The 12,583-nt window shown below is 49.9% G+C and overlaps 1 protein-coding gene across 8 annotated transcripts in view; it reads right to left on the bottom strand.

Moving 5' to 3' along the window:
- CORO2A (coronin 2A) overlaps positions 1-12,583 on the bottom strand; it is a 54,796-nt gene that overhangs the window by 41,487 nt on the left and 726 nt on the right. The window contains exons 1-2 of one of the 8 annotated variants that reach the window (XM_072842064.1): positions 7,395-7,550; positions 5,749-6,050 (exon numbers count right to left, since the gene is read on the bottom strand). The exons of 1 other annotated variant lie outside the window; for it this stretch is intronic. In XM_072842064.1, coding sequence (XP_072698165.1) covers positions 5,749-6,000 — 252 coding nt within the window. In that variant the 5' untranslated portion in view covers positions 6,001-6,050; positions 7,395-7,550. 6 more of the 8 variants (XM_072842066.1, XM_072842063.1, XM_072842065.1 and 3 more) reach the window with 6 other exon arrangements.

Consider the following 12,583-nt stretch of genomic DNA (forward strand, 5'->3'; position numbering starts at 1 on the left):
GTGGGGGACTTTCTTGTGTGACTAAGTCTCCTTCTTCTCATTTTGGTTGCCTCCCCAGAATGTTCCAAGCTGTCCCCATCTCTCACCCACGTTGGAGCCCAGGTCATACACAAACCCTCCAGATGGGGGCTGAGAACCACTCAGTAGAGCATGTCCCCCAAAAGCTCCCAGACTCACTTCTTAGAATAGTAGTAGCACTGGCCAGACCCCAAGATCTCTCAGAGGGTGCAGAAATGAAACTGAGTCGGCTTGTCCGGGGACATCCATAAAGGGCAGAACCAGGAACGGGATCTGGATTTCTGGCATCCCAGCCGGGGAGAGTCCTCTAAGACATGGAACAAAGTTTCCTTTGATCCTGTGCCTGGATACAGTACCAAACATTTTCTCCTTATCTGTGCTGCTGCCCTCAGAGGGACAAATTCCAAGCATGGCTGGGGAAGAAGTCTTCTAATTGTGAGGCTGGGGGTGGGGAGGGTCATTCACCCTAGCTGGACCCCCCTGAGTCTGAGACCTTTGAAAGGTGCGCTGCATTTCTCCAGACTGTGGTTTAGGCTGGGAAAGATGGGGCTCCTTAGGGTCGGGAGCAGACCCCAAGCCTTTGATGCTAGAAAGGTCAGCACGGCCTCAGCCCCACGATGGGAAAGGTGAATCGGGGCACATCGACTCACCCTCCATTTTTCCACGTCTCCAGCTGGAGACCGACACCCGTGCTGGGCTCTGTGGGCCCAGACATCACTGCCCCGGGAACAGGTAGAGAAATGGAGAAATCACACCCCACTTGAGCAAAGTTTGATTACAAACGCAGTGATTTGTCAGAAGGGGCAGCTGCATAGAAAAGGATCAGGAGGTTAAAGCAGGGGGACTTTTTTTTTTTTTTTTTAATCATTTACTCCTTCCAAAGAGAAAAAAAGAAAATGAGTCCCACCCTGTCAATATTTTATGTTTTATACAAGTAACTATCATCAGGGGCTGCGAGGCATAACATACATCTCCACGAGGTGAGATTCATCATTAACCAGAGTGACTTTAAATCTGTATTTCAAATAGCGTCACCCCCTCCGCAATTTAAAAACATCTTGGGCTGACTTCTTATCAGACTTGATTAGCTTGCCATTGTTTTTTTTCCCCCCTTGTCTTGTGGCTGCTGATGTGATCATGCTGGAAATCCAAGTGTTCGTTCCTTGTCCCCTCGTACTGGTATTATTAGAACCCCTAACGACCCACTGTTCAGATAGGAATCTTCTAAAACCACTTGCCCATTTTGTGAGGATTAGCTCAAACTGGTTAATATAATCCATAAAGCCAATCTGGATTAATTAGTCTGGATTAACCTGATTAACCGGGTTGAATTAATTGTACTAAACTCCCGAAAACAAAGAGTAGGGGATGTCCTTTGTCATCCTTTCTCAGAGTGCTTTCCCCTTCTCCCCAGACTTCTGGAGACGTGAGGCATGAGGCCATCTGACAGCCTGAGTGGTGACATTGGGTCTGCACCTGCCAAACGTGAGCAAAGCTGCATGATTTTCTCTTAGTATTTTTTCCTGCACCCCAACAAGTGTCTTGCACACCTCACTTTGGAGGCTACCAGAACAGAAGCTGGGGAGACTGTCGGGATTTTCAGGGTGCACAGGCTGGTACAGATCATTTAATCTAACACTCTCACTTTTCAGGTGAGAAAACAAGGACTCGGGAAGGGATGTAACTTGTCCAAGGGCACTTGGCGGGTCAGTGGCAGATCCCAGAGAGAACACAAATCTCTAGTTCTTGATGCTCAAAACCAGCTGCTTCTGTGTCCCCACCACTGTCCAGCCCCTCACTGGGCTGTTCCCAGGTCCCTGCATGTCTCAGCCCTCTGCAGCCATAGCCCCTGTGCCATAAGTTCACCTGCTAGCTCTGAGGGTGGCTGTGGGTAGCATGCATGTGTGCATCCCAGTAAAGTTACAAGTGCTATCAGGACATGGAGCCGTCACTAGGCCATGGTTCCAGGAGTCTCTCTGCTTCACTCTGAAGCCTTGGCTCCTCATCTGTAACATGAGGACTAATCAATCCCAGCCCGAGGGCTGTTGTTTGGGTACCCCTGAGGTCTTGCCGGTATCTGCGGGCTGGGAAGTAACCCCCGAGGGGCATTACTGCTATCCTCACGCTCTGGAAGGTTCTGATTAGGGCAGGTGAGATCTGAGGTGCTCCTAAAGCCTGGGGATTCTGTGACTGCCAACCATAGCCCTGGATACTGCAGGCCTTGGAACCGCTGCAGCCCAGTGGTCTCCCCCACTGTGCTGGCCCAGGCCTGGTGTGGTGGTGAACAGCTGTGGACATGCGTCCTGGGCCTTCTGAGGCATGCCTGAAGTTCTGCTCCCATCCGCACAGCTCTACTCCCCCCTGCGCTAATCCTCCTCATCTCCCACATCCTACTTGCCTCCTCCAGGCTGTCCTTCTAATCTCTGCAACTGACTTCTAAACTGAGTCCCACTTGGGCCACGAGACAGAAGCAACCCCTATTCTAAAACCTTCCATGGCTTCTGAGTTGAGGATTCAAAGCCAAGATGTGGCCCAGGAGTAAAGCAAGAAGAGAGGTGGGGCAAGGTGGGGGAGAGTGAGTGGGAGGGGCAAAGGCAGGAGGCCTGGGTGCAGACAATAAGGGGGTGCATTTTCTGTAGAGGACTTAAAGACAATAATAAGACTGGCTATGGGACACCTGGGTGGCTCAGAGGTTAAGTGTCTGCCTTTGGCTCAGGGCATGATCCTGGGGTCCTGGAATCGAGTCCTACATCGGGCTCCCTGCATGGGGCCTGCTTCTCCCTCTGCCTGTGTCTCTGCCTCTCTCTCTGTGTGTCTCTCATGAATAAATAAATAAAATCTTAAAAAAAAATAAGACTGGCTAAAAGTGACTTTTTATTATGATATGCCTGCAAGTCTAAACAGTGTCAATGAAAAAATACTCCCCCCTGCCAGGGCAGGCTACTCCCACCTCCCCACCATTGGCAACTGGCCAGTACCCGATACTATTCCCTAGACGGAGCCAACTGGACTTTTTGCCGCATCCCAAATAGGCTCAGGATGCTTCCCATCGCCAGCCCGAGGCTTGCACTTGCCAATAGGTCCTGCTCACCACTGCACATTCAGCTGCTGTAAAGTTCAGTTTAGCTGCTCCCTCTTTCAGAGTCGCCCTGAATGCATTCCCACCCACCCCTTGGCTGGCCACAGCCCCGCACCAGGCCTCCTGACGCCTAGCCCTGGCCATATGCAGACCCAGCAGCATCGGGTTCTCGTGTCCCAGGGAAGACTGTGGAAAGGAACCACTCTCTGGCATCTGGAACCCACGGCACAGCAAACCACACGAGCAGAGCTACTTCCTTGCTGTGTGACCTTGGACAAGTCTCAGATCCTCTCCAGCCTCCCCCCATACAAGGACCATATCATCTCCAAATGACCTCCTTTCCGTGTCCTCAGTCACCTCTTGGCCACACCTTGCACTCTGTCACCGTGTGAAAATGATCCACTTTCTTTCAAAGTCACTAATTCACGCGCCCCTAGTTGACTGCACCCTCCCTCCTTCAGCTTCCTGTCACCTGTCAGATGTGACCAGGCCTTTGTTGGCACCCCTGCTGGATAAAACAGGTTCAAGCCCGAGGAAGGAGCCCGGTGCCACAGACCGCATAACCCATTTGGCGCTGCCTCCACTCTGCCACAGGCTTGGATCCAGCCTTTCTGAAAGGCCAGCTCCGGGGATGGCGTCTGGGCCACGCGATGTCCACACACTGTGGCGCCTGGGACACCCTCCCACAGCTCCACACCCCCGAGACCGCCCATCAGGGGCCTCCTCTCCCTCCTCGCAGCCTGTCTGCCCCTCCTCCACCTCCTCCCATGAGGCCTGTCATCTCATCGTCACCCTGAAGCCTTCACCCACTGACTTACTTCTCATCATCCAGCAAAACTCTGGTGCTGGATGAGCCAGGATACCTAAGGAGGTCTCCACGAGAAAAAACAGACAAAATCCAAACCTGGACAAGAGGTACCAATGGGGGTGACAGCTTTCCCACTACAGCTCTTCTCCCCACAAGACCCTTCCCTCTGTAAGTCAGGTCTTGTGAGGGCACAGCCAGAAAAGCCACATCCCAGGGCTCGCCTGTGTGGCCGCCTCCTCCTTGTACTCACAGCTAATGCCACCCCCCCACCCCCAGACACCTCCTAAACCTTCCACTTAGCTCTGCTCCCACTGGTACCAGCTGGGGTCACCTGCACACTCAGTCTCACCAACCAACCATCTTGCCCCCAATCTTTTCAAAAGATGCCAGTCTGAGCATGTCACCCCACGGCCACTGCTCCAGGACCCAAAGGGTCTGGCCCACTCCACCTCTCTGGCCTCATCTGCCCAGGAATCAGAGTTGGAGACACTCAGTGCTTTTTGATTTTTTTTTTTTTTTTGATTCCTCAAAGGTCCATTTCATTCAGCCTCCAGGCTGTTTCTTTTGTCCAGCAGGCTCCCCTTCCCACTTTTACCCAATTACCCCTCCTCATCTTCCAGGTCTCGGCTCCAAAGTCCTTCCCCTACGACAGCCTTCTGCAGTGACCCTGAACTAGGCACCTTCTCCGCTCTGCAAGTTTTGACGCCCTCCCTTCTCTGTCAGGCACCCATTCCAGGTTTTGTGGGACTTTAGGGGTCACTGGCCATCTCCTCTGGCCTGTGAGCCCTCCAGGGCAGCACCCATGTCTGTTCTCTGTATCCTTAGCACGCGGCCATGTTTCACAGGCACACAGTGACCAATACATGAATAAAGATCTCGTTCACAAAAGTAAATTGAAAAATAATTTTGTAGGAAATGAACGAATGGGCCTTTCTGGGTAAGGCTCTAGGATAACCTGTGCGGAGCAGGTCTCTGTGGTCTCTCTGCAGGGTGGCCAATCTGCTCCTGGTACTGATCCTAACAAGGACGAGGCTAATGAACCAGCCAACAAGCTCTCAGAGCTCTTTCCTGTCCATTATTTCCCCAGCTCCCCTCGAGGCCTCCCCCCATTACTCATAGCCCTGGGTGTTTAATGACCAGTCCATTGGGGCATTTCTGAACTCTGAACTGGCATATGTTTACTCTGCAGCATGAACACTTTCTTCTTCCCAAGGGCCAGGACTCAGGAACCTTTTCTTTGTGGGGTTGGATGAGGAAAAAGTGATGGATGGGTTCAAATCCAGCTTTATCTTTTGCTCACTGTGTGACCTTGCAAAAAAAATCACTTAACCTTTCTGGGTCCGTTATCTGTAAAAAGAGGACAAGAATATCTAGCCAGGGGGTCGATACAGGATTAAATGAATATACATACATGAAGAGTCTAGTGTGAGGCCTACTGCATGTCATATCTAATTGATTCTAAGACATAGTCTTTCAACATTTAGTATCTTTGAAACTGGGATACAACTTATAGTTTGATGTTTTTCTTTCTTAATGGATTATAAAATAATGGTGTATCTCACAAAAGATGGCACCCTGCATTCAATAAAATATGACAGTAGCTTAGTTTCTTTAATACCTTTGTAAAGAGGTGGGAAGGTGTGGAGGGCCCCACAGACCAAAGACCAAGAAAGTGCATCTTTGAGGGAAAAGGGTCTGCTGAGGTCTGGCATACTGAGGTAGAACCCTAAAGCATCACAGAATCTGAAGGCACAGGCCCTTCCATAGCCAGCTGGGCCTCTGGACCTGTTCCTGCTGCCTCAGACCCACTCAGGGGGTGGCCCACACTCCAGTAGAACCTTACCTTTCTGGATTTGAGCCTATGCTCCTGCTGATGTAGCCTGCAGTCCCTGGCTTGGACAGTCTGGTCACAGCGCTGACTGTTCTTGCAGACACCTACAACCCCAGTCTTTGTCCCAAGAAGAGTCCTAGAACCTATCCCAGAGACCGCTCCTTCAGCGACTCCTTCATCCAGCCATCCCTGGACTCTGCTCTCAACTGTCCTGGAAGGCCAGCAGGGGAGTATCATCCAGGTCTCACCAAGTCCTTGTGCCATGGGTGCCTCCTTAAGCCCTCCAGCCTGGTGATGTCAGACTGTTAGACCACCTGCATTATATTGTCACATATGTTACATACAGACAACTTGTTAAGAAATAAAAGTCAAATAGCATGTACAAATTTCAAACTATAGAAAAGACGAAAGTGATCGTGATGATCAACCAGCTTGATACGCATCTATTTTTTCCATATGCACAAGCGTGTAAATACATTCTTCTCCCACATTCAAATCCAGAGGCTCAGTCTCCACTTACTGTTCTCTGTCTTGTCTTTCCATTTCATGTGACCTTGTGGACTTCCTCTACACAGAAAGGTTTCTCCTCATGGCACTCCCCTGTCTTCCACTCCCTCCCTTGGAACGTCCCTTAGCCCACACTCCCCTACCCTGGGTCCTAAGGCCTGGCCTGTGCTTACGGCTTGATGGCTTTCTACAGGCACGTGTGCCTCTTCAGTGGGACAGGGCTGTGACTGGGTCACGGCTGTCCTCAGGGCCCCCTCTAAGCAAAGCCACACCCTCGTACAGAAATACTCTTGAGCTCTTAAAACAAAGGGGTATGAGGTGAATTGAGCCTCTCGGTTCCTGTTGGATTTGACTGGAGGCCTTTTAAAACAGACAGGATGTTCTCTGAGACCCAGAAGGATGCTGGCCCTGTATTTCCCTAACCCCCAGGGGCTCCAGACATCACAATAAACAACAATGAACAGGTGCCTGCCATTTCATTGTTCAAAAGCACGTCCATGCTCTTTATCCAATTTCAAGCCTCACAACCACCCTATAAATTAGGAAAGCAAGTATTTACATTTGAGCCATTTTACAGATAAAGAGGCTGAGGCTCAGAGAGGTGGGCCATTTACCCAATGACCTTCCTCGCTTTCCTCGCCTCCAATATCTGGCTGACTCCAATCTCACTCACAAACCAGCTCGGTCATCACTTCCTCCGGGAGCCTTCCCACCCCCAGTTCCATCCTAAGGTTAGATGCCCCCCTTTGAGGGCCCAGTCCCTGGGTTTCCCTATCATGGCTGGAATCCCCCACCCCCACCCCCAGGCTGCGTGCCCTTGAAGGCAGTGATGGGTCTGGGTCATCTCCATCCATACTCTCCAGGCACAGAGAAGCCTCAGAAGACGGCTGCTGGGATGAAGATCATTACAATCATCAGGGCAGGAAATATTCTCCCCACTTTGTGAGTGAGGACAAGGGGCATAAAGAAGGGATGTGACTTGCCTACAGAGCACGATATTGGCCAGGTCAGGTCTCCCTCCTCAGGGGCGTGGCTTCTTTCCTTCTACTGCGTCTTTTGTTATCTGCAATCTTGGACTACAAGCCACTGCCCAAAGTTCACTTCCGTCTCCTCCTGCGCAGGCCTGGGGCAGGGGGGGGGGGGGGGGCTACCTGGTTCAGCCAGGTGTGAAGGGGACTGTTGTGGAGGTGCTCTGGCTGGGGAAGGCTCCATCCTCCAGCCTGAGCCAACACCCTTTAGGTAGCCATCGGAATAGCAACAGTAGCGCAGGTCACCTATTGAGCACCTCCGAGTGCCAGCACTTTCCACCTACATCTCACTTCATCCTGCAGCTGGCACCATTATGATGCCATTTTGCAGGCTGGGGGGGTTGGGGGGGCAGTGGGGAAGACCTGGCCCCAGGCTCACCTGGTAGCTGTGCTGGGACTGGATGCCAGGACTGCATCCTTAGCAGCAGGCAGCCCCAGGAGTTTGCTGGCATCAGAGCCAGAAATAAATGCACAGTCAGAGAGTAAGAGACAACTCCCAGGGGGCCTGCAGGCCTGGCAAAGCCCCACACTCTCCCTCCCTGTCTTCTGGCCACCTCCCACCCAGGGCAAGCAGGAGGGATGAGACTCAAGCTCAGGGAACTGCAGGCCTGCCCCGGCAGTCCTCGGCACTCCCTGTGGGCAGGGTCACGCCACTTGCCAGTCCCCTGCAAGCTCTGGGCTCGGGGCCAGGCTGAAAGCAGCTGTCACGTCAACCCTGCACAAGTTCCCAGCATCCTGTTTCTTCTTAGTAGAATGAGACTTCACATATCTGCTCCCAACAGGGTGAGAGATGCTGAACAAGGCCCTGCCTTTCACTGAGCCTCACTCTCCCTATCTGTGAACTGATGCTGGGGTGGGCCGAGTGGGTAGGGTAGGTCCCAGTGGAACCCACCCACTGGCATTCCAGGTAGCACAGCACAATGATTAAGACCCTCTACACTGGAGCCAGATGACATGGTTCAAGTGGATGACCCTGTTCCAACTGCCCAACCCCTCTGGGCCCCAGGGTCCTAATCTGTAAAATGGGGAGAAAGAGTAGAAAAAAGATGAAGTAAATACACCAAAATTTTTATATTGATTATCTGAGATGAAAAGAGAAGACATGAATAACTTATTTTCTGTTTTCCTTTTTTTCTAAATTCCCCATTACCGTCAAGTATTTATAACAAAAAAACAAATATACTTTCTTTGTAAATTAACTTTATTGAGATATAACTTACATACAATATAACACACCCATTTTAAAAAGTAGTAGTAATAAGGAGAGAATCGATCCTCCACAATGCCTTGAGGATTGAAGGGGTTAATGTACATAGAATCTTAGACGGTCCTGGGAGCAGAAGTGCAAATAAGTGTTTGTTAAATAAATAGGCCAAGACCAGCTTGGCTTCCTCCTCCTCCTCCTCCTGCTCACCTGGCCTGGACCCCCTCCTCACTCCCAGCACCGAGCTCGAGCTCGGCAGATCCTCTGCCCCCACATTCACTTCAGGTTCGCTGAAGTTCGCTTCCTGGGTCCAATTCATCACCCCAGCCTGGATTTTTTCCACAGCCTTCTCTCTGCACCCCAGAGGAAACACAGTAACACTCAAATCTGCCCATGCCCTAGCCCTGTCCCATGGCTCCTCACCACCCTCTCTCTACTAAGAGCCCCAGCTCCTCTGAGAGACATGGTCTTAGCAAGCTACCTAATGTCTCTGTATCTTTGTTTTCTTAACTGAAAAAGAGGAGTAAAAAGAGTTACCCCCGCTGTGGAGCGCCTGCCTGGCTCAGGGAGTAGAGCATGCAACTTTGATCTCAGATTATGAGTTTGAGTTTCACGTGTGCGGCATAGAGTTTACTTTAAAAAAGAAAGAAAAAAAACAGTACCCCCTCACACCAAACTTGGAGGGTTCCATGATGTACAGGGCAGGTGCACAATCTGACCACGGGTGGTGCCTCTTACCAGTCCACCTGCCTTTTCGGTCATTCTTCCCTGAACCTGCCAGGCAAGGGCCTACCTCAGGGCTTTTGCACCCGCTGTTCCCTCTACCTGGATGGCTCTTCCCCAGAAACCAGCCCAGCTCACTTCCTCACCTCCTTTAAGACTTTAGCCAAAAGGTGCTTCTCAATGGTCCCCCCAATCACCCAATTTAAAATTATAACCCCGTCCTTCCATTCCTCTCCACACACCTGAAGCCTACTGCTGTGTTTTATTTGTTTCCTCTGCATTTACCACCAATGGCTTTACTTATTATCGTCTTTTTTCCCCTATTAGACTGTAAGTTCTTTAGGACAGATTTTTTTGATCTATTTTATTTACTGTCAAGACTCCTGCCTCTACACCAGAAAATACCTAGCACTACGTAGGTGCTTAATAAAAGAATAGCTGAATGACTAAATGAATGAATGTAAAGCACTTAGGATAGTGTCAGGCAGGCGGGATGTACTCAATAATAATAATAATAATAATATTATTATTATTATTATTATTATTATTATTATTTATACAAAGTGAGGCTCCCATGCCCTTTCTCTCTGACTTTTCCAAGCTTATAATCACACTTCCCTAGTCTCCACTGCACCCTGCCCATCTCTCAATTATGGTAGGGAGCACAGGGCTCTTTAATTATATCTTTTTCCATTTACACTGAACTGAATGAAATTACCATTTCTTGTAAGTCAAAACAGTCAGATATTGGCCATTTCAAAGGGTTTAATATATCTCTCATGGCAACATGCAGGGTCCTAGGAGGTACCTCCAGGCCTAGGTGCCCAATAAATGTTTGCTCACGGAAGTGAAGTCACCAATTCCTGGCCCTTCGTATGAGATGTGCTTACAAAACACCTCTAATCTGGTCTGAAAGAGGCAAGGCACAGCCTTTAGACTCAAAATAACAAACAGAAGATCCTGCTGCACTATTTTCTGGTCTTCCTGAAGCATCTCTGTCCCTTGATTATCTGGCAAAGAAAAATAAAAACAAAGCCACACTACACTCTAAAACAATCCAGGTTCTGGCCATTTGGAACTAACAAAAGTCTAAGGCTGAATGAAGTCCCTTCCCAGGGGAAAAAGGCTAGCTGCCTGCCTCTAAGAAGATTCATTTAGTGATGGGGGAGGAAGGCTAGAACATTCTTTGGTTGTCACCGTGGTCACTGTTCCAATGCAGGCTTTGGTTACAGAGATCTGTTAGGCCCCCAAGGTGGGTTGTTGGAGCTGAAAGAAATTCAGCAAGCACTGAATCTACCCTGATTCACAGATGGGAAAAGTGAGACCAGAAAGGGGAAGGGACTGACCCGAGGTCACACAGAGGAGAACGTGAAGAGCTCATCCTGGAATCTGGGCCTGCTGACGCTAGTCTAGTGGGCTTTCCTCCGGACCACACTGCTTTTATGTTGGCCAGATTCCAGCAATGTAAGCCTTAATGCTACTATTTTTTAAGCTGTACTTTTCAAATGATGTTTATGAAACCTCAGATAAAGCTCCAAAAGCTTCACTGTGACACTTGTTAGAAGGGCACCTGGGTGGCTCAGCGGTTGAGCATCTGCCTTCGGCTCAGAGCATGATCCCAGGGTCCTGGGATCGATTCCCGCACATCAGGCTCCCCACAGGGAGCCTGCTTCTCCCTCTGCCTGTGTCTCTGCCTCTCTCTCCCTGTGTCTCTCATGAATAAATAAATAAAATCTTAAAAAAGGAAGCTTATTATAATTAACAGCATTACATTAATCTCTCTCTACAATTACTTCCTTAGGGTAAGGTCGTCAAAGTAGAAGTCTAGCAGCAAAGGGCAGTTTAAATCATTTTCATGAACTTTTGTAACAGGCTGCCAGATTGCCCTGCAGAATTAAATGCTGCTGGAGAATTGCCCACAGCCTTGCCAGCAGAAAGGTTTATCCTTTTGTATTTATTTTCCCTCATTTTATAGGAATACATACAGACTGCTTTCACCAACTATATGGTATATATTTTCCAACAAACAAATCCATACTCTGGTCTTGGAATCAGGATCCTGGGTTTGGTGGCTGGTTTGCTGTCTCAGCTTTGACAAATCATGTTCCCTCTGGGGCTGGGGGATGCCTATCTAGACAATGATGGGGTTGGAGAGATGACTCCTTCAGATCCCCTTCAGCTTGGGCATTCCCTAATTCCATAGTACATTTTCAAATTATTAGCATAAGATGACTTTGTAATAGCCAGAATCTGTCATGCCCCTAAATCAGGCCAAAATGGGTGCCTCCTTGCACTAGGTGAGCAGGAAAACAGAACCCAGATTATACAGATGTAGAGATGACAAGAGACTTAGGTAACACTTAAGCTTGTGTGTTGGGGTTACGTTCAAGTGACAGCACATATACTTAGTCTGCTTTTACGATGGGGTAATAATACTCATTTGCGGTCTAGCTGCAGGCTGGGTGAGGTTCCACCATAGCCAGAGGGCACGGTCATGGCTACTCTCAATCAGAACAAGAATCCCAGACTTGCAGTCAAAGGCAGTTCACCCCTAGCAAGTGCTCATCCAGCCTCTGCTCACATACCTCCGATGACACTGAGAGCTCACCACCTGCCCCGGCAGTCCCTCTCTACTTTTGGCAGTAAGAACGCTCTTGGGTGGGAGCAGGTCATAAAGCGGACAAGAGGGACCCAAAGGCTCAGACTTGATTCTCAGAAACTACTCCCTCAATCAGGGTAGGCAACAGGAGAGGATGGGGAAGGACCTGGAACGGGTTCCTCCTTTCACTCCAGACCTCTAAGGCAGCTGCTAACCCACAGGTGCTCCGGAAGTGCAGGAAGGGCAGGGGACACATTCCAGTCCTGATGCAGGCGGTTCGGAACAAACCCCAGGCTCACCACTACTTGCTCTGGGGCAGATACCTCAGCTCCTGCCCCTTCCCTTTGCTCCCTTGGGCCCTGGCAGGAGACAGAGTGCCAGGCTTGGGGCAGTTCAGCTTGGAAGTGAGCAGATTTAAGGGACCAGATGAGTGCTCCAGGGTGGAGGAAGAGGAGTAAGATGTTGTCTGCGTGCCCAGGGCAGGACCAGCAGCTTCCAGCTGTTTACAGTTAGTGCCATCCCCATCCTAAGGGGTGTGTGATGGGGGCAGCAAAACCTTCCAGTGAGCGACCGGGCCAGATGCCAGAGGTCTTTTTTTTTTTTTTTTTTTTTTTTTAATACTGAAAGCCTAGAGCCACAGTCCCTCAGACACTTGCTCTGTCCCAGATCCAATCCCACTCAGACACAGCTCTCTTGGCACTGTTGCCCCTCTGAGGTCCACGCACCAAAACCTGATCCAGCCCCATCATAGCTGGGGGAGCAGGGAAGGGGAAGAGGAGGTTGCAA

Source organism: Canis lupus, chromosome 10 (assembly GCF_048164855.1).
Source record: "Canis lupus baileyi chromosome 10, mCanLup2.hap1, whole genome shotgun sequence".
NCBI lineage: Eukaryota > Metazoa > Chordata > Mammalia > Carnivora > Canidae > Canis > Canis lupus.